We start from the raw sequence: 22800 nt of genomic DNA, 5'->3' as shown, positions 1-22800 counted from the left end.
GTCTGCAGAAACATGCTTTGTTGTTTGTAAAGTAATGGTTATTAGTGATAGAAGTGAATCATTTTCTAATGGCTGTGAAGAACATTTGTGGAAGCTGATCCTAATCCTTATCTTCATTATGGTGGAACATCTCTCTTACACCCCCATCCCCCCTCTGAACGAATAGACTGTCATTATCTATTCCAATCTCTTTCCAGTAGATGGTTAAAATAACTACTGCAAATGTCTCTGCTATATAGCAAGTTGAAGGCTGCTTTTGTTTATTAACCTCTGACGGTTAAAGGGATTGCAGATCCAAAGAGTCAGGCTACTCTGCATTGTTCCTGTAGGATAGAAGAGAGCAGACAATATAAGTACTGTGGCATCTCTTTCATTTTAGTGGCTCTCATCACCGAGAGAACAAGTACATGATCGTAGTAACAGACGGACATCCAATCGAAGGGTACAAGGAACCATGCGGAGGATTGGAGAGTGCTGCTACCGATGCAAAGAACCAGGGCATAAAGATCTTTGCTGTCGCTATATCTCCAGATGAGCAAGTATGTCTACAATCACTCTGTACTGTCCTGTTCTGTTTTTTTTCATGTATTTACATCAGAGAAACATGACATTCAGCACCTGAATGATTCAGCATCAGCAGCGTTTATATTCTGTCCATCAATTCCCGCCCTTCTCCACCTCACTCCTCAGCAGTCCTCCCATTCCTTTCACCCCCATGTGTTCGCTAGTCATCCATGTTAGGTTGCAATGCTCCCTGTCGTGAAGGAAACAGTGAGCACAAAAATTTGAAGGAGATGCAAGCTAAGGGTAACCTGATTGACAGGATGCAGTAAGCTTGTATTTGTGGCTTGGGATGCAACTACTAACTGCTACAAATTCCGCTCAATTAATGTGGAGACACTCACTTGCCAGAAAATTGTCAGTAAAACTAATAGACAGCTGATTTTTAAAAAAAAACAGCTATTGCCCCTCCACTCCACCCTTTGTGATCTATTTTTGGCTTCATTCTCATCCCTGTTGTTGTGTCCCAAGTTGACATTTCGCTATTTCTGTTACTCTGAGAAGCCAAAGAAGTCAGAGTAACGAGGATAAACCAAAATACTCTTCTAAAACTCTGATATCCTCAACATTGGAGCCAGGGTTAAAGGCTCATGTCTGAAGTAAGAAATTCTCACGGTGCGATTGAATACATACATACATGCTCTTAACAGATACTTTTAGCATTAGAGGATATGTTGGATGGGTTGAAAATTGCTGATTTTTTGTCCTTGGAGAGATACAATACAGGAACAGACCCTTCTGCTCAACGTGTCTACACCAGTATCAACTACCCATTTTACACTAATCCTACAATAATCCCATATTTTATTCTCCCCATGCACATTAATTCCCCTCAGAACGGGTGGGAGGCCGAGAATGTTGGTGGGTGGGCAGCCAAGAGCTGGATCATGGCTAGGATTGGGAGCTCTGTGGTTAGGAATGTGGGAGAAAGCGCAAGGGCTAAAGGAAGAGGCAGTGGGATATATTTGGAGCTAAAGTGGGAGATGGAAGAAACTCAATGTTAAGGGATTCAGGAATAGAGGGGAATTAAGGTGTATGGTAGAAGGGTATGTGAAGGAGCACGGATGGAGGGTAGGTGTGTGCGTGCAGGTGTGCGTGCGTGTGTGTTGTTATTAGTATACTTTGTTGTATGGTAACAATATTACTCGTCATATGTTTATTTGCACTGACACCTTTTTTATTCCATTTCCTTTTCTTCATTTCATTCCATTTTACATTGTTCTATTGCATAAGTAGAATTTGTATTAGTTGCACAAGATAGCTACTCATACCATGCTCCAGTTCCTGGCCCCAGATTCTGAGTCACACATGGTGCTCATGTTCGCTATCATTGATTACAAGCCTTGCAAGGAAGTACAATGATTTAGGCCTTGCAATGGAAAGACAACCTACCATACATTGCAGCAGGAAGGCCCCGTAGAACATAAGGCATGGTCTGGAATGCACCACTGATTTGAAAACTTAATCCATCAGCAGGAATTAATATTAGCTAAAGCTTTTTGAAATCTTAGATTTTAGAAGGAAGAGTGAAGAAGAAAATGCGGCAATATGCTCTTGGGAAGTTTTGAGCAGGAGCAAGGAGTAGGGAAATTAATTTCACTTTTACTTGGGAAGGTAATCAAGGAGGAAAAATTGTGAGACCCAGAGAAGCATCAAAAGAGAAAGACTGGGCGCCAAGATGCAATGGTGTGCTGTGTTTGTGTAAATTATCCCCTTATTTCAGTGCTTGAGTAGCTTGATGCATAAAAAGAAGGGAACAGATTTATCATGTGGCTCTCTGACACACTTTGGTGTGGGTTTTAGAATGGGGTGCAGGAAACGCTCAGCAGCTCAGGTAGTCTCAATGGAGGGAGAAAAACAAAGGAGCATCACATATGACAAAGGAAGCTGAAGCAGAAGCAAGCACCATCTTAGGATGGGGGAGGGGGAGGGGAGGGGGAGGGGTGAGGCATGTGTTCAAGCTATTCCAGCGGTGAAGCATGGACCATAAACAATGTTACATTGAAGAGTAATGAGAGTAAGATGGAGAGGAACCAAGTTATTTAAATATGTTAAAATGGTGAATGTTTTTTGGTGTTTTCTCCTGGAGCTTTGGTCTGAATTTTTCCATATTTAAAATTGCTTTAGGCAACAAGGTTGAAGCATATTGCCTCTGACAGATATCGTCAGAATTACACAGCAACTAGTCTCAAAGATTCTGATGTGAATGACACAATCAACGACATTCTTCAAACAATTGTGAGTATCCCTGCTGTAAAATCTGTGGAAATGCAATGCAAATACTTGTTTCAATACGTACTCTCCTTGTGAAGATTGCATGAGAAATATTTCGATAGCAGTTCTTTTCCATGATTAAGAATTAAGTTAAGAATTACAAAATAATTTGATGTAGAGTCATGTGAAAAATATGGAATTGAGATTTGGTGACATTCCCAAGGGAATCTAATCACAGGACACGTCCTCTTGTTTCATAAAGGTGAAAGATGCACCATATGAATTGGTAACACTTCCTAAACACATTCACCAGTTCATAATGGTGAGAGATGATAACCTGGTCACAGTAACCCACCTTCATTAAAATAGAATGGTTTGTAAACACGTTGAGCATCTACACTCGACTGCAGCTAATAATTTCTACTGTTTTTAAATATGTTGGGAATGTAACAGGGTACCATCCATTCATTCTTTCCAATATCACGGCAGCAACTACGCTCCATTATTAAATATCTTCAACCTTCACTCTCCCTTATTCTCGCCTGTTACCCAAATATTCTGATTCATTGTGCCAAACACACTCAAAGCACTTTTCCCTATAACTGATATGTCCTATGTTTGTTCATTATCTTAAAAAAAACTCAGTCAGAAAAATGTTCATAAGTTACAGGAGCAGAAATAGGCCACTTGGAATTAGGCCCAAGTATGAGAATCCAGTCGGCAGAATGTACGTCATAAATATTTGAGAAAGAACTGCAGATGCTGGAAAAATTGAAGGTAGACAAAAATGCTGGAGAAACTTAGCGGGTGAGGCAGCATCTATGGAGCGAAGGATAGGTGATGTTTTGGGTCGAGACCCTTCTTCAGACTGATGTGGGGGCGGGAAGAAGAAAGGAAGCGGCGGAGGCATTGGGCTGTGCGAGAGCTGGGAAGGGGAGGGGAAGGAGGGAGAAAGCAAGCACTACCTAAAATTGGAGAAGTCAATGTTCATACAGCTGGGGTGTAAACTACCCAAACTAAATATGAGGTGCTGCTCCTCCAATTTGCGGTGGGACTCGCTCTGGCCATGCAGGAGGCCCAGGACAGAAAGGTCGGGTTCGGAATGGGAGGGGGAGTTGAAGTGCTGAGCCACCGGGAGATCAGGTTGGTTAATGCGAACTGTGCGGAGCCTGTGCTTGGTCTCACCGATGTAGAGCAGTTGATATCTAGAGCAGCGGATGTAACAAATATTTGATCATTTTGATTTTCTGGTTTATGACTGTTCATCACCATCACATTGTATCAGATATTTCGATCTACATGCAAACAGTTCTAATCACTTCTCTTTCTTTCTTACAGTACAGTGAAGTGGAGCCTGTGGTATGTTGCATCACAAAAACTTTGCATTTTAACTTTTTTAGAATGGATTTATGAGCTTGCACATGTGTGCTGGACATTAACACTTTTTGTTTTGTTCCTTTTTGATTTATAGTGTTGCTCCTTTGAGTGTCAGGTAAGGTACCTTCAAGAGATGCTTCTGTGTGATACCAACAATTAATTTCCTATCATGTTGCTTTAAAGGAACCCACTCATGAGATGACATGTGATTTCTTTCTTGCAGCCACTGACAGGATCAGTTGGAATTCCTGGTAACCTAGGAGAACGGGTTAGTGTCCATGACTTTGCTATCTGTGTGCAGGATTGAGAAAATATGTGCCCGGTTGTGACAATCACAGTATTGTTAATATCACTCCCTTTGGTGGCAGTCACATACTGGCAATATAGCACCTACCCATTTTTTTTCCCATGGCTAACAGATTTGCATTTCCTGTTTAGAGATGTTTTCAGGACAAAACTTGGAGGGAGTGCAGCAATTGGAGATATCTGGTTCAGTAGTTTCCAAACCTTTATGAATAAAACCCCACGTTTATATTTGGCATCTCCCACCATAAACCCGACATTGTCAAATGATTCCAAAGGGCAAGCCAAGAGGCCTGCTGAGAAAATGTTGATAGAATAAACTGTGCCCTGTGAAAAGGATAGTTGATCACCAGAGCACCGGGGGATAATGTGTTTTCTTTTTGCGCAATGCGATTCATGATCTATAATGCACTGCTTGAAAGAGTTGCACAAGCAGATTTAGTAATAACCTTTGTAGGGAATCTGATAGACCAAGGCTACAGGGACAGAGTAGGGGTATAGAAAGCTAAATAGAATAAGAACATTAAGTTTTAGTAATATGTACAAGACCCTTAAACCCAGGATACAAGATGCCATACAAATGGCTCACTGCCGGATCTGGTAACTGGCATGGCATTAGAATACATGTTAATTGTACTCCTTCAATGTTACTGACACTATTGATTTGGACACATCAAGTACATGGTTCTGGAGGCAGACCATCTGAATGGCACTCCCAAACAGCCAGCTCAGGCACAATGGTTCAAATAGTCTCCTTGGCAGTATGGTAACAATAATGGTGGCACATCACCAGCACCCGTCAGGAGTCATGTTTTGTGGCTGTTTTTCTCAAACCTGCTTGCTGCCAATTGTAACTTCACGTCCAAGGGGTCGGGCTGAACAGAGTGATTCAATAAACACTGATTGCAACAAATCTGCAGGTGTAAAGATTTGTGAAACCCAATTGTTTCCATACATCAGAACCAATTCCAAACAAACCTCACTGTGATGAAGGCATCCCTACTTCCTTGACATTGTATAGACATTGATGTGGGCTCTTCAGTTATTAACTCAGTAAATGCTCAGAGTGTACAACAGGTATTGTGGATTGTAAGTTAAAACCACTTTTGTTTTCCAAAGGGTTCGGATGGACGACGGGGTCCCCACGGCTCAATGGGACCACCAGGTTCTCCAGTAAGTACAAAAGCTAACAGTTTCCCTTGACCAATGCTTGTAAATGCTACATTAGCAGTTGCTGCAAAAAATGGCCTTCTCTCAATACTATCCCTCATGTAGACTTGATTCCAGTCAGACTTTCCATCATCTGCGGAGGGTGAAACACAATGAACATTTCCAGTTAGTGACCAGTTCTGGTGAAAGGTCTTTGGACTGAAACATTAGCTCTGTATGTCTGTCGTGAGATGCTGCCTGGTCCATTGTGTATATCCAGCATTTTCCGTTTTATTTCTGTAAAACACAGATGTCAAGCTATAATTTATTTATATCTAATCATTCTGTCCACCAGTCATATTGAACTTTCTTGAGCAGTATATCAAACCATCCTCCTGCATATTAGATCCACTAATCCTATAGCTTCTTATTTACCCAATCTATATAGTTTAAAGATACAGTGCGGAAACATGCCCTTCGGCCCACCAAGTCCGCATCAACCAGTGATCACCTTATCTTACACACTAGGGACATTTTACAATTTTTTCAAAGCTAATTAACCTCCAAACCTATATATTATTTGGAGTATGGGAAGGAGCTAGAGCACCCGGAGAAAACCTACACAGTCACAGGGAGAATGTACAAACACAATACAGACATCACCCGTAGTTAGGATGAACCCGAGTCTCTGTCTCTAAGCACTTGAATATACATGCTCATAAGTGACACCTACTGTTATCTATACTTCCTGTGCCATAACATCTGCCCTATACAATACTGATCTGTCCATTCTCTACCATACTGACATGTTACCATGTGCAATGTCTCCAATAACCTGAATTGTCATCATCTATTGATCTCACAGATCACTGACATTTATCCATCCTATACAAACCAATGTCTGGTCATTCTTTACTGTGCTATCTTGTAACCACCATATCACATGGATAGAGTCAGTGTCTCATGGAGAGAAATTGGCCTTTTAACCCATCTCATCCATGCCACTCAAGATGCCCCATCTAAGCTCTCCCCATTTGCCAGCATTTGGTCCTTATCCCTCTCTACCTTTCCTATCCATGTACTTGTCGAAATGTATTTTAATGTTGTTATTGTATCTGTCTCAAGTACTTCATTTGGTTACCAATATCTAAGCATTTTCTTTGGCAGCATTAATACCTGCCATATAGTTTGCTGTTGGTCTTCCCAAAATAACTATTCGACTCGTACAGAACTAATGTTCATTTATCCATACAAAATTGATACATAGCATCTTGTGTGATCTGACATCTAACCTTCATGGTGAATTGTACATACAATAGAGTCATAGAGCATGGAAACATGCCCTTCAGTCCAACTTGCCTATGCCAACCAAGTTGCCTCATCTACACTAGTTCCACTTGCCCGCAATTGGCCCATGTCCCTCTGAACCTTTCCCATCCATGTACCCATCACATATTTTGTGAAGCACTGGTATTTTATCTCCCATTTCAATATGTGTCAATACTGTACAATTTAATATCAACGTAAGCTATGCAACACAAATATTTACCCTTGTTCTGTGGAGTCCTGATAACTCTTCATGGAGCATGTATCGATGTCTATCTATTGAGTCCAGGTCAGTACTGGTATTTACCCATCCCACCCAGACACATTAACTGTCCCATGGAGTGTGAAGTACACACGGCCTCTGCAATAAATATAACGTGCACCAGACAATGCTGTTTGAATGTATTCCCTCATTATTGACAATCTTTTCTTCTTTCTCACAGGGCATGATTGGTGAAGTTGGACCAGCTGGTCATCCGGGTATGAAGGTATTTATCTGCACTGCAGCCACTAGCACCATTTAATCTCTACTTTCAATGCACGGTGCCTGAATCTTCTCTGAGCTAACAATCTCTTCTTTTTTGGCAACAGGGTGACAAGGGACATCGTGGCATTAAGGTAAGGTTGGCCGTGAATTTTTGGATCAAATTTATACTGAATTCTATCTTTCATTGCTGTTCTATTGATTAGGTTTAATGCTGTCATTGAAGAACATATTCCACACAGATGAGCTAATTCCATTTGTATCAACATGAATTCACATGTGGCCACATACACAAGATTTTTAAGAGGAAAGGTGCCAAAATGATCAAGTATTTTGATATGGTTTGTGGGGAAAAATGTTACCAATGACAGGAAGATCAATAACTGAGTTAAGACAGTTAACTGGTGAGCTAACAGGGTGATGAGTATTGTTACCTGGAGTGCATTGCCTGACGGATGAAAGGAATTAATTCAATCACACCTTTCAAATGGAACTGGAACTATAGTAATGTGCAGGACTGTGAAACAGAGCAGTAACTGAACAGACCTTTCAAAGAGTCAATGGAAACACATTAGTGAATTCACCTTAGATTTTCTCTTTGCCAGGCAGTGTCCAAACTTTGTGCCTTGATGTGCCATGTGAGCCAGTGCTCCCACATATTCTTGGGGTCATCCATCCAAATCCCTGTGCATGCTGTGGTGTCAGGGATGATGTTAGGTTCAGCAGTGAGCAGCTGACACACGCAGTAAGGTGAACTTGCATGATATTTTAGTTACAGTGGTAAGAAAGTCCAGGACATGGGCTGCATGTGCAGCGATGCCGACAATTGTGGGCTTGTCCCTAACAGCTTAGTCCGGGTCTTCGAAGGAGGAGGCATGGTAGGCACAGGCCACTCCCTGCAATTCACCGTTGCATCACCCTTGCTGGCAGTCTCAGGTTTATCCTGGTGGCTCGGGTTTGGGCTTGGAGATGTAGCACTGGTGGTTTCTAGGTTATCCTGGTGGCTCAGTCTTTGCCTCTGTGTATATGTGCAGTCCAATGCGGTCCTTGGGCAGGAAGAGGCTCTTCAGTAGAGGTGCTGGCTGTCTAGGGCTTCTTCCCGGCAGCCCAGCCTTCATCACGTGGTAGTGCTGGTGGTCTCGGGTTTGTCTCAATGCTTAGTCTTCCTCAAAGTGGTGACTGAGGGACATAGCTCTAGCAAGCTGGGTCCCCACTTTCTCCTCCTTCCTTCTCCCCTCTGGAGAGAATGCCCGGAGGTTTTCAAGGGAGTAGGCTAAAGGTTCAGGTGGTCAAACCAATATTAGCTAATTGGACCCCACTGTTACCAATGATGTGCCGATGGGCCTCTTCTGGCCTGTCAGCCAGTGACAGGGATCAGAGCAACATTCAAGGAAGAGGGCGCTGTCACAGTGCTTACTTCTCATTTTGCTCTGTTATAATTAAAACTAGCTCAAACATGGATAATGTAAGAGTGAAGCCACAGCCGGATCAAAGTGGAACCAAGGGGTTAAATGTCAACTCCTTCACTGCTTATTGTCTGTTGCTGCCATTATGATACTTGGAGCACAAGCATTGGGTAGCTGGTTCTTGTCAATTGTAGAGCAACATTACACATGTCCCCACAGTTCCTCTTCACCTTTCTCAGGATACCATCGACAATCGAAGTGTCCCCACAGACACTCGTGAGGACCAAAGATCACAAGCATTTGAAGAGGGTTGCGATGTGGCAGAGAAGAAGTGGCAGGAATGGGTGGCCTTTGAGCAATGTCCCATCATGCATCATTCTTTGGGCCTGTTTTGTTGGTTTCAAGTTTATTGTAGTGAGAAAGGGAAGCGGGTGAAGTGGCATTGGCAGTGAAGCAATGGTCATCCATCACCAGGGTGAGGGAGGGATTCAGTATCACCAAGAAATGGAAATCTACTATCACCATGTTAGTAGCCAGTTACTGGGAGAAAGGAATCTACCATCAGCACACCAGGAGGATCCAATCCCAGCAAGGGAACTGGTCAGTATTAGGACAATCCAGTAACACCAAGAATGGGATTTAGTGTCATCTCAACCCAAAGGGTAAGCAAACTTTCCTACTCCATATGATCCAGTTGAAGTCTGGTTGAAGGAATTAAATGAGAGTTGCTGAAACAATTACAGAAGCATGTGCTTGCTAAACCTGTGTCTTTTCTTCTCCAGGGTGACAGAGGATTCAAAGGAGGCAAGGTTAGAACACTTTTGAATCTTTTCACGTCTTTCAAGTGTTATTTGTGCAAGTAAAAGCAAAGCATTAGAAAATCACGTGTGCTTTCCTGTTCTAACACTGTTCTGTTCTCTCTGGTGGCTTTAGGGATCAAAGGGGTATCCTGGAAAAGATGGATTGGATGGAGATAAGGTAAGAGATATTGTGTGGAATAGGACTGAAGATTGTTTTGAAGGCACCCTATTCAGAGTTAAAGTTGGCACTGTGAAATAGAATCCATCCTGAAAGAGTTAATGTTATACACATCATTCATCAGGGGAACATTAATATAATGACTTTATAATGTTGTATAATAGGTATCCATTTTATGGAAATATGTAGTATGTATTTGGTATTTTCTCAAACACGCCATGAGGCTATTACTGCTTATAGTTTCCTGACATTTAGGCATTTTATCAGGGAGGTATGCCAGACATTTGGCACTATCTTGACCAGCAGTTAATAGCCTTTGCTCCAACTGAATTAGGCATGGGGTCTCGAGGGACTGCAGTCGGTGGATTCTGGAGCAAAAGATAAACTGTAGGAAAAACTCAGCAGTCAGGCAGCATCAATGGGGGCAGAGGGATGATCGACATTTTGGTTGATATCCTGCAGCAGGATGGTTGCAAGGTCTTGACCAAAACATTAATCATCTATCTGCCTTGGATTGGTCAGGTGCTCCTCCTTGGCAGCTGATTCCTCCCGGTGTAAGTTGTAGAGCCATCCATTACACAATTTACTTCTGAGGAGGAAATGCTCAGGGATCAGCTGGACTGATGGACCTATGCTGTAAACTGACATGCTCTACCCAATTATATTAGAGAGAATAGGTCCAAGACAATAGTATGGCATGGAGCAAAACAAAGGGATGATTTGAACCCACCAACACAGGGATTACATCAATATATCTCTGCATTGTAATCACTGTTTCCCATTGAATAGGTTGGGGTAAATACATCATTGTCAACTAAAGCCTCCAACCTCAGCTTCTCTGCCTTTTGATTTGTGCATATTTCTCATCTGCAAGGATTAAAGAAGTTGCTGGGTAAAATGGTGCACTCTTGCCTCTGATTCAGAATCTATGCCCGGCTCCGGGCGGGGAGTTTATTTCTGCTGACGAGCTGGTTGGTCAACATTGGCCCAGAGATTCTAAACTGAGGTCAGATTAAATTTAGGGATTTCCTGTGTGTCTTCACAGAGGTCTCTTCCCAGAGTCCAATAAACCCATTGATGGCACTGTCCTGGAAAGTCTAGAGGCCATCACAGATAATTCACAGAACTAATGTTTCAATCCCATCCTTGCAGGTTGGGGATTTGAAGTAAACAAATATTTTGCTGGTCAATACTTTGCATCAGACAAGTATTGGTTAACTAACAATTTGAGTCCGTCAAATATTCGACCTACTTGAAAATAACAAGCTGACATGGAAACATAGAAACATAGAAAATAGGTGCAGGAGTAGGCCATTCGGCCCTTCGAGCCTGCACCGCCATTCAATATGATCATGGCTTCATGACATTAGTTAAAGTCACTGTGAACCTAGCCAATGGTTGTTAAAATTTGTTAAAATTTAATGGGATATACTGCAGCAGGCGACTGGTCTCTTAAAGGGCCTGTTCCACTTACACAATTTTTTTCGGAGACTGCCGGCACCCATCATAGTCGTAGCAGGTCACCGAAAATGTTCAACATGTTGAAAATACAGCAGCGACCAGAAAAAGGTATGTCTTTTTGGGCGACTACTCACAACCATACAGGCGTCACCCTGCGACGTGTCTAGGGCCCTTAACAGCCTAAGGCTTTCCACTATCTACAAAACTTAAGTTGGGGTGTGATGGAACATTCTCCACATGCCTGGATGAATGTAGCTATGACAAACTCTCAAGAAGCTTGACACCATCCAGAATAAACTATCTCCTTGCTTGGCACCCCGCTTGCTTTGACTCATCCAGACTTTTCTGACAGCACCACAAACCCATTACCTCATCTGGAAGGGTTCTAACAGGAAACACTGTGTGTCCATGTCCTCCAGAGATGCTGCCTGACACGATGTGTTACTCCAGCACCATTTTGTTTTACTCAAGACAGCAGCATCTGCACATCCTTGTGGCTCCACCTCCTTCACTAAGATGCACAAGGATTGGAGGTGCACATGAATGAGTTGGCTTGGACTCTGTCCTGACTTGAAATTGTACTGACATTCCTTCATCGTCGCTGAATATAATTCTTGGAACTCCATACCCAACAACATCCAAAACCCTGAGGTGAAATATGAAAAGGAATCTTCATGACCTTAACTCTCCTCTGAAGCAAACCACTCACTCCCACCGCCATCTTCTCAGGCCAAGAGGGCTGGGCAATGCAAGCATCGCCCTACATCGTTCAGCAAAGATTATTTTGCACAAGAAATTGCCAATTAAAAAACACATGTTGTCAGTCTGACTGGACGTTGATTGTTTCTCTGCTTTCTTTCCTCAGGGTGAAGCTGGATATGACGGCCTTCCAGGTTGCATTGGGTCTCCTGGACATCCTGTAAGTATATTGCATGAAACTGTAATCTCTCTTGTGGAAGCATTTCAGATAGGTAGACAATCAGTGACCCATTCCTTCTGATCAGTGCATCAGCTAGTTAATTGGAAAGCAAACCTCTTCAGCAGAGGCAATAAAGCTGATAAAACCTTTTGCTGCAGTTTGTGGAAAAGAGCTGACATCAGTGTGTTTAATCCTTCCTGTAGCAGACTGAGAGTTTGGTTCCAAATTGTGGTAAAAGTGGTTGACTGAGTTCTAAACAGTATAGAAATAGAGCAATTGAGTCTGTGCCGACCTGCAAGCACCTATAAGAGCACACTAAAATCATTTTTAATTCCAAACCTAATTATTTTTATTCTCCCCCATTAACTCCCTCCTGGATTATACCAGAGAATATTTCTAGCAATTAATCTATTGGCTGGCACATTAGGAATTAGGATGTTGGAGTATTTCCCCTGGAGGAATCCCACACAGTCATGGGAAAAACATGTAACTCCAGAGACAGCACCAGAGGCCATAATTGAACCCAGGTATGTGACATTACAAGGCAGCTCTTCTTCCAGCTGCACCACTGTGCCACCTAAAGTAACGAGGCATGCTATTGTGCCAAGACTCCTCAACAGTAATGCCAATCCCAAGGCACGTCCCTGAGGCCAGAGGTAGGCATTAAATATCAGCCTTATCAGCAATGGCCACACCGAGCAGGAATTTAAACGATAATGTGCCTTTACGCCGTGCAGTGTTGTTTGCGGAGTGGAGATAACCTAACCTGCTTATTGTGAGTGAACCAGCCACTGAGATGCTCGTAGGCAAAGCTCTATTATTGGCAGCAGGGCTGGCATTTCTTTTTCAATCTTTTAAAAAATCTTCACCTTTTGTTTATTTTATCCCCCAAGAGAAGAATAATTGCAGAAAATTTAGTGAGATACGTTGATCAAATTCTCAATTTTTCTTGTTTGTTCAATAATTCAACCGCTTTAAGGCTCCAGTCCACCCTTTTCCTCCACCACCAAATGGGGATACTATCCTATGTCATTGCAATTCTAGTGCTAGTGCCATTCCAGAGGAGCAGTGCACAGAGTTATTGTGCACAGTTCCATGTGGGTGCCAAAATGTGGTCCAAAATGACAAGGATTAGGAGGTGAATTTACTATTTTTTTCCACTGATCCTTAATGCTCAGAAGGATTAGCACCATCTTTTGCCACAAGCCTCCATACCCTGCAGACTCTCGCTGATGGAATTCTGCTTTGGAGTGTGCACCCTACAGCAAATGCAGAATATTCACCAGAGGTTCCTCAGCTACACTAGCTTTTATCCAAGATGGCTGTCCCCTCTGTGTGAAAGACAGCAAATCCACTACTTGGACCGTGACCATTTGGAGCTCAATTATCATCCAGAAACACATGGGAGTACTTGGGCATTATGTGGGCATGCAAGCACCCAATGTATCCACTACCATTTAATATTACTGTTGTTAAAAATGAAAACAAAAATCCTTTCCTCACACTGTTGTGAGTGACCCGTAGAGAAATGTCACTGGGGCATGAAGTGCTAATGCTTTTATATCCATTTGCTTTCATTTGTGGATTGTAAAACTATCAGAAATGCTGACAAAGTGCTTGACTAAGTATAGAAGTTGGGAGGGTCATGTTGCATTTGTATAAGACTTTGGTGAGATCACACATGGAGTATTGTGTTCAGTTCTGGGCACCATGTTATAGGAAAGACATTGTTACGGTTGAAAGGGTTCAGAGAAGATTTTCGAGGATGTTGCCAGGATGAGGGTGTGAGCTATAGGGAGAGGTTGAGTAGGCTGGGTCTCTATTCCTTGGAACGCAAGGGGATGAAGGATGTTCTTATAGAGGTGTATAAAATCATGAGAGGAATAAATCGGGTAGATGTACAGAATCTCTTGCCCAGAGAAGGGGAATCGAGGACCTGAGGATATAGGTTCAAGGTGAAGGGGAAACATTTTTAATAGGAATCTGAGTGATAACATTTTCACACAAAGGGTGGTGGGTGTATGGAACAAGCTGCCAGAGTAGGTAGTTGAGGCTGGGACTATCCCAACATTTAAGAAACAGTTAGACAGGTTCATGAATAGAACAGGTTTGGAGGGATATGGACCAAGCACAGGCAGATAGGACAGGTTTGGATGGATATGGACCAAGCGCAGGCAGATGGGACAGGTTTGGAAGGATATGGACCAAGCGCAGGCAGGTGGGCCAAGTGCAGCTGGGACATGTTGGTCGGTACAGGCAAGTTGGAGCGAAGGGCCTGTTTCCACACTGTATCACTCTATGACTATAAATGACCAATAAGGTAAAAAATTGATCTGTTCATCTTCTCATTGGCTGTGGTGTAATGTGCCTTGAAGATGGAGATGTCTGCTGACCAATGGTCGGATGATAGGGGCAGGACATCTAGAGGCTGAAGCTGGTATGTTGAGACTTCCAGGGCTTTATTTGATCCAAGTTGGGCAATTTGATAAGTGGTGGTTAACTTCAGAGTTCTATGTTTCTGGACCTATTACAATTATGAGGTGCAATAGTAATTTAAATAAATAAATAAATAAATGGTATCAGGGCCTGGTAACGGGAGGTAAAACAACAAAAACAGACTTGGTTGGTAGTCCTCTTTCTGCGGAGTTTAATGTTATAATAGAGCGATTGTTCCTATTTTCTTTTTCTTTCTTTTCTAGGGTCTATTTTCTCACTTTACTTCCTTCTCTAACTCCTTTTCTAAGGGCTTTCTTTTCCCAACACTCTTGCACTTCACGACTCTTGCGCACTTTCTTTACTTTCCTTATTTCTATCTTTTTCTTAAAGCTCAAAAAAAAAATGAAGCGGTACAAAAAATGTATTAAGATATATGTGTTGTGTAGTATTGTAATTTACCGTACTTCTAATAAAAATAAAATTAAAAAAAAAAAAAAAAAAAAAAAAAAATGAAAAAGAAGAAAAAAAAAGAAAAAAAAAAAAACTTCAGAGGTATGGTTATAATGCTCTCTACCTCTTGTATCATATACATTGCGATGAAATGCCTGCATCTGGCCATCTTATAGAAATAGACATTGTGCTTCTGAGTTTAAGTCATTTCACAATGTCAGGGGTTGAATAAAGCCATGTGATTTGTTTCCCCTTTGTAGGGCGGACCTGGACCTCAAGGCCTCAAAGGAGATATAGGTCCATTTGGACAAAAGGGATTAAAGGTAAGACTTGATCCAGAGGGTGGCAAGTGAAGTAGGAGCTCACATCAACCAATCTTCAGCCAGAGCTGCAGCGACCTAACCTCCAACCTCGCCCAGTTTTGGCCTATTTAATGTCCTGTCATTTAACTACCTCCTCCCTTGTGCTACCGCTGAAGGCAATGCTCATTATCTGTCTACTGACTGATTTGGAGAATATAGTATTTGTAGAAAATGGCACTGAGCGAAATATAAATGTGACATGATTCGACGCGGGCAAGTCACATATAATAATGCACCAACTTTACACAAAGAATATGGGGAGTCGATGTTCGGAGGTTTTTGAGTTTGGGCAGTTCCAGTGCGACCTATAAAGGCCCATGTTGATTTTTCAAGTCTTAAGAAGGTCCTCTGGGTCTTGAAAAACATTGAGCAAAATGGTTGTTTAAAGAAGTTTAATAGAATGTGAACCAACACATTCCCAATGATTACACAGGCCTGGAGCAAGCCTTCTTAAATGCTGTAAGGAAACTCTATCTCCTTCTTGTTGGTAGTAGGTACCAGCTGTGGAGCCCTGCAGTTTTCTGTTGTGTGTCTATCAACCACTTACTGTTCTGAGGAACATACAGATTGCATGGACCTCATTATTAATTGACCGACCCTTTGCCATAAAACCTGAATCAAATGACAGAACAAGACAGATGAGGGGGGGGACCTCATTGAAACATACAGAATAGTGAAAGGCTTGGATAGAGTGGATGTGGAGAGGATGTTTCCACTGTGGGAGAGTCTAGGATTAAAGGTCTTTGCCTCAGAATTAAAGGACTTTCTTTTAGGAAGGAGATGAGGGGGAATATTTTTAGTGTGAGGATGGAAAATCTGTGGAATTCTTTGAGACAGAAGGCTGTGGAGGCGGTCAGTTGATATTTTTAAGGCAGAGATAGACATATTCTTGATTAGTATGGGTGTCAGAGGTTATGGGGGGAAGGCAGGAGGTCAGGAGGAAGAGATATAATTGATTGGTAGATGATGGGCCGAATGGCCTAATTTGCTCCTATCACATGCCCTTATGACCTTACGTGATGACACAGTGGACATAAAGTCCCCAAACATACATGGTCCTGCTGAGTTTAACATAACAATACAATAGTGGTCGTTCTCTCACCTAATAATGCACAAATTAATAAGACTCATTCCTGCCATCCCATCCACCAGCCCCCGACACGGCAATGTGCTTTGCAACATATCTTTCAGCTTGCAATATGACCAGACCTCACTTGAACACAAACATCATGAATAGCAACAGTTAGAACAGTTGATGAGAGAAAAACTTGGCAGGGCAGGCAACATGTGGAGACAGAAATGGTTAATGTTTTAGATTAATTTATTGACTTGTAGCATCAACTCTGTTTCTTTTGCTGCCTGACCTGCTGAGCATTTAAATGCATTTTCCATATTTCATCAGATAAGGTAACCTTGCCTTCACCTTGGTTTCAGCATGGTCGTTCCCATCAGCAAATATGGGGCAAGAATAGGCAGGAAGAGACTCGATGGCTGTGTATAGAAGATGGACCCTAAATGTTGGTGGAACTCAGCGGGTCAGGCAGCATCTCTGGAGACAAAGAATAGGTGACATTTCAGGTTGGAGCCTTGCTTCAGCTCCGATGTCTGGGCACCTTGTGCACCAGAATATGTTTGACTACGTGCAGATAGGTTAGACAGTCACAAATCTTTACTAGGGTGGAAATGCCAAATATGGAGAGCATAAGTTTAAGGTGCAAGGGAGAAAGTTTAAAGGAGATGTGCAGGGCAGGTGTTTACAAAGAGTGGTAGTTGCATGGAACATGCTGCCAGGGTATGGTGGAAGTAGATATCATTGTGATATAATTATAAGAATGAATTCATTTGGCATCATATTCAACACAGACATTCTGCGACATATGCCGTACAGTTTTATGTCAATAGGAAAGGTTAGCGGAATATGGGCCAAATGCAGGCAAATAGGACTAGCTCTGGAAAACATCTTTGTTGGCAGGAATAGGTGGGGCTGGATGGCCTGTTTCCCTGCTGTATAACTCTATGTCCTACCCTCCAAGGAAAACGAGCAGATCAAAACCCAGGGAAAAGGAAACATCTCGGCAATTTCCACTCACAATCTGTAATTCAGTTGGAAACAGCTTGGAAGACCACTGATGCCAATAACATGGTGGATGCATGATTTTGGAATAAATATTTCTTTCATTTTTTCTTAGGGCAAGCCCGGCTTAGACGGAGAATCAGGACGAAGTGGACCGGTGGGGGAAACAGGAGATAAGGTCTGTGTCTGCTATTAATATGAATGCATGCATTGTCAGTCCAGAGCCAGTCAATTTGTTCTGTTAACTATGGGCCCATGGTAACGCCAAATTTCTTGTTTATCATTTTAACCCATTAATCTGATCATGAGAGAGTAGAAAGTAACTGATCAGGAGATGCAGGTTGGCACTGGTGAGGGAAGAGGTTGTTCTGTAAGGCAAGAGACTGCACTGTAGCTGGTCGAATAGTGCTCAATGCTGGTAGATGAGCCTGCAATTCAAAGCATTTGTTTTTCCCCATAAACTTGAATTAACCATTGTAGAATTTCCTGTGCACATAGCAATCAGTGTTTGGCATTAGGAATATGAAGTCAAACACTACATGACATGGGGGATCAGCTTCAAATATTGAGAAAACTCTGAAGCACCAAAACTTTCATTTGTATGGTATCATTAATGCAGCGAGGTGAGCTCTGGAAACACTATCCAACAAAACAAAGTTGGCACTAATTGAAGCAAGGAAACATTGACTTGGGAGACCAAAGGTTTGATCCAAGTTGGGTTTAAAAATCCCATAACAGAGGAGAGAGAGCTAGAGAAGCAAGTATTTGGGCAGATACTTCAGAGGTCAGGGCTTTGACAGCTGAAGGCACCACATATTGTGCAGCAATTACATTTAGGGATGCTCAAGTAGTCTCCAGAATTGGAGAAGTTGAGAAACATGGGCTGGTGATACCATGAAGGAGATTAGAGACTCAGAGTGGAGAAAGCAACAGGGATCTGGATACATTAGTAGCAGTTCGATTCTAAAGGCAAGTAATTCCACTAGAGGTTTACTGAGTGCTCTGTCTAGCAGGGAATAAATAAAATGACTGATTAATAAGGAGTAAAAAAAACCTCAGTCCAGTTTGTGATGATTTATTTCACTTTTGTTCTTGGATAATGGGAATTCTTCATCAGGAAGGTTACCAAGATAGCAGTTCTTCTGCTGTGCTATTGCCAACGCTGATACATGGTTTTTGCATCTTTAACAGGGCCGCCCTGGCAGTCAAGGAAGTGCCGGAGATGCTGGAGAAAGAGGTGATGACGTAAGTCCTGATTCCACTTGAAGAAACATTGGAGATAAACAATAGGTCACGCAGCTCATAGAAACCACTCCATCAATGCTTTGAGATGACTGCTCAACCTTGCCAACTCAATTGCCATATCCCATAATTTCCACGACCTATGGACCCAAACCTTCAATAAATCCAATGATTAACATCCAGATACTTCCAATATTCACAATCCAATTTCTTCTCCACTCTATTCTGCATGGTCACGTGCTAAGGTAACGCCTCTTCAACCTAGACTCGTGTTTCGCTGTGAATGCACAGGCCATAGAAGCATGTGTCCACACCTTCAATACTTGGAGAACTTGGAAACAAGTATGTCCCCATGGCAACCTATGGGTGTTGGTGGCTTGGTGGCAATGTTTAGAGCTAAAATATAACGTGCACTTCAGTAAATTAGGACCATTTATATAAATAATCTATAAGCAGCATTGTCAGTGGGAATATGTTTAGTTTAATTGCCACCATTATACTAAGTGAGGGTCAAACTCTGGGTTGGTGAGCAACATGGATAATTGTCTCCAGATCCTCCTGTTGGCTAATCAATCAACCAGCTAGTATAAAGATTTTTAAGATCACAGTTGGAAAATTCAGGTTGGGCTATTAATCAGCTGTGTTTGCTTTCACAACTCTGCAATGTTATCGAGGAACATGCAAATTAAGAGCAGGAGCAGGTCACTTGGCCCCATGAGCCTGCCCCACATTGAAATAGATCATGGATGTTCTGATTGTCCCTCATCTCCACATTCCCACTTACAGTACCACAGTAACCTTGCATCCTACACAAACATGGAACTGTAGATGGTGGTTTACATAAAGGACATACGGCGCTGGGTCATGCAGCATCTCTGGAAAACATGGGTGACGTTTCGAATTGGGACCCTTTTGTTGTCAATAGAGTCCTGACTCAATATCTTCTTGTTTTCACAAATTATCTATCTTGGCATATTGAAGAAGAGAGTTTCAAAAACTCACAACCGATTGAGAGAAAATCTTTGTCTTAACTGTGGAAAATTGTAGTTTTCAACAGTTACCTCTTAGTTCAAGATTTCTCCTCACAATGAAACATCCTCTCACCTTCCACAATGTCAGGACACTTCAGGATCTTGTTTGTTTCAATTAAGTCGTCCATCACCCTTCTAAGCTCCAAGCCTAGTCCATCAAACCCATATTATTAATGGGACCAGTACAACACACAGAGCTCCAGATGTCTTATAATACCAAAGCATAACCTCTGAAGAAGGGTCTCGACCCGAAACTTCATCTATTCCTTTGCTCCATAGATGCTGCCTCACCCGCTGAGTTTCTCCCGCATTTTTGTCTACCTTCCATAACCTCTCAATGTTCACATTCAATTCCCCACACACTAAACAACAACATTCTGTACACCTTCCTAATTACTAATACCTGTCATTTGTAAATCGGGCAATAGACACCAGGAATGTTAAAATAGAAAACTTGAAGCATTTTCACTGGAGCATGTAGAACAATGACCTGCCAAGCATTCACTCTCAAAAGGGCAGGTTTTGCTTTACAGTTTTAAATGTGTATGATTTGCTTTTAAACATTGTTTACTTTTGTGCACAGGGACCTCCAGGAAATGATGGAAACAATGGTGATGGGGTAGGTGGAATGGTTTTTCATGCATGGAAAGCAACTGTTTATCATATTTATTTATTTTCTTGCAAGATAGAAGATTGCCATTCAGCCCATCAAGTCTTTGCTAGCTTTCTGAGTAATCCCAACCTTGCCTCCACGTGATTCTACTCTGTCTGCCTTCTCCCGTGGAAATTTGCAACAGCCATTTAATCTACCAAAACGGTCTGTGCAGACATAGGGAGAACATGCAAACCTCATACACACAGCACCAGAGGTCATTCGAACCTGTGTCACCAGTGTACTGCCCACGTTTGAGCAAGAGTATCAACTTAGTGAATTCCTTGTATATGTATGAATAATGTTGAAACATACATCATCAGCAATATATATATATATATATATATAATCATTTTGTCTATGATTTGTTTTTACTTCCAAGTTATGTCCCACTAATATCTTGTGCTGGCTGAAAGATGTTTGCATTATTCTACACATTACCCTTAGAAACTCTTTAATTGACCGTTGCCCATTAAAAATGAGCCTAAATGTTTAATTACCATATGCACTGGGATTAGAACAATGAAAGTCCTACTTGCGGCAGCTTTACAGGCATTAGCACATCAAGACAACAAATAAGTATCCAATAAACAGTAGGTAGGCCGCTCTCGGTCATGACTGGGCGATGTCATATGGAGGACAGGCTGTTGCCCATGCAGCACGTACCCCCTCTCCACGTTGCTGATCGATCCAAAGGAACAGCAAGTCCGTTACAGTTTGGCACCAGCGCCGTCGCAGGAGCTGCCAGAGCGAAGTTGTAGACAACGACAAACTGCCTTAGGGGCTTCAACTCCGGATTTTCTTGAGGTTTACTACTGGAGCCTTTTTAATGACTGGATATGGCCACAAGGCAGTGGAGGTTTTAAATCAGAGTTTTCCCTCTCCTAGATGGACTGCCTTCCCAGGCTGACGAGCCCCATCTGCCCGAGACTCGTGGGGGAGCGTCTAGAGCATCTGCCCACTGCCCAATAAACAATACAATAAATTACTGAACTTTCTTTCTTGTGGAAAGAATTGAACAGTGGAAGGAAAACTATTGAATATATACAATCAAAAGAATTTTGTTTCCTCTGGCACCATATTGCGCGTGTTTCTGATGGACAAGATCTGCATTTCAGTAGTGGCCACGAGGATCCCACGATGTGCTTTTGCTAAATCTCTCACAATGTGGTCAGCACATTTTAAACAACTCAACTCCATTGTTAAAAAAAAATCAACCAGCGATTAAATTTGAGATGATTTCTATATAAGGATAATTTATACATTCAAATATGAGATGTATATTATGGTGATAACATGTGGAAGTGTTTTATAGTGAATACATGCATGTACATGTGAGGTGTATCATATCATCATAGTATACGAGTCCCAGTAATAAAAAGCATCCTTTCCAATCGTGTTCGATCCTAAAATCTACCATCTAATAATTCACCTACTTAAACATCAATGGACTGAAATTTAGCCAAACCGAGAGTCTGAGCATTTCTCCCACTTGTCCCAGGGATTATTCCCACAGGGCGTAATTGTTCCATCTGAACCTGTTACACCCCAGGCATGTGAGTGGCTTCCCAGGTTTCTCCTCAGATTTTGTTGGATTGTCCCAAGGTCATGGAAATCATCTACTATGGGTCACCATAGTGATTCTAGGAACAGACAATGTGCTTCCACCTGTTTTGTGCTGGGGAGGGCTGAGAGAAGTGGTGAGAGCATGTATCAATGTTCTTGTGTTGACATTTCGCTTTTGCCAACATTTGTGCAAGATGGCCGCCGAGTCGTCCAGATACGTGCCTTAATAATTCTGATTTTCTTCTTCCATTCGCTAGGGTCCTCTCGGTGAGCCAGGATTACCCGGACCTCCGGGTACAAGAGGATTCAAGGGATCCAAGGTAACAATCAATAATAATAATTGACAAAATAAGAGGGAGGTTATTCGTCCCTAGGGGGGTGCTCTGCAATTCACTGAGATAATGGCTGATGCATATTCAAATTTACTTTTGCATCGGGGTTTAAACTTACTTAATCTCCTTATCTCATAATTATTTGTCAATTCCAGCTCTGGAACTTTCCAGTAACTCCCAGCAGCCTCAGCAGTGTTTTGGGCTGAGAATTCCCAGATTTATTGCTGCCATGACATTGCCTGTTATAGAGCCCAGCTTAATTTGGTGGGTATCTATCATCGTTATGGATTCATCTACCTGAGGAGACAATTGGTGCAATTGAAAGGAAGTGCTTTGATGAGACCATGCAGAGGACACGCCAGTAACAATATGGTTGTGTGTGACCCACTGATTGAGCCCATTGCTGCCGGCCTAACAGGCACAGTGTGGAAACCCAATGTGTGTAGAGGATCACGGAAAGCCTCATTGCAAATAGAA

At 42.2% G+C, this 22800-nt stretch overlaps 1 protein-coding gene across 1 annotated transcript in view; it reads left to right on the top strand.

Moving 5' to 3' along the window:
- Positions 1–22800, top strand: part of col6a1 (collagen, type VI, alpha 1) — a 68418-nt gene that overhangs the window by 7267 nt on the left and 38351 nt on the right. Inside the window, exons 4-19 of the mRNA XM_055638316.1 lie at positions 380–539; positions 2689–2799; positions 4114–4134; positions 4247–4267; positions 4376–4420; positions 5575–5628; positions 7374–7418; positions 7522–7548; positions 9603–9629; positions 9754–9798; positions 12125–12178; positions 15325–15387; positions 17616–17678; positions 18692–18745; positions 20357–20392; positions 22249–22311. Coding sequence (XP_055494291.1) covers positions 380–539; positions 2689–2799; positions 4114–4134; positions 4247–4267; positions 4376–4420; positions 5575–5628; positions 7374–7418; positions 7522–7548; positions 9603–9629; positions 9754–9798; positions 12125–12178; positions 15325–15387; positions 17616–17678; positions 18692–18745; positions 20357–20392; positions 22249–22311 — 889 coding nt within the window. The remainder of the gene's footprint in view (positions 1–379; positions 540–2688; positions 2800–4113; positions 4135–4246; positions 4268–4375; positions 4421–5574; positions 5629–7373; positions 7419–7521; positions 7549–9602; positions 9630–9753; positions 9799–12124; positions 12179–15324; positions 15388–17615; positions 17679–18691; positions 18746–20356; positions 20393–22248; positions 22312–22800) is intronic.

This window comes from Leucoraja erinacea, chromosome 7 (assembly GCF_028641065.1).
Source record: "Leucoraja erinacea ecotype New England chromosome 7, Leri_hhj_1, whole genome shotgun sequence".
Lineage (NCBI taxonomy): Eukaryota > Metazoa > Chordata > Chondrichthyes > Rajiformes > Rajidae > Leucoraja > Leucoraja erinaceus.
This window is presented reverse-complemented; position numbering and strand designations above follow the sequence as displayed.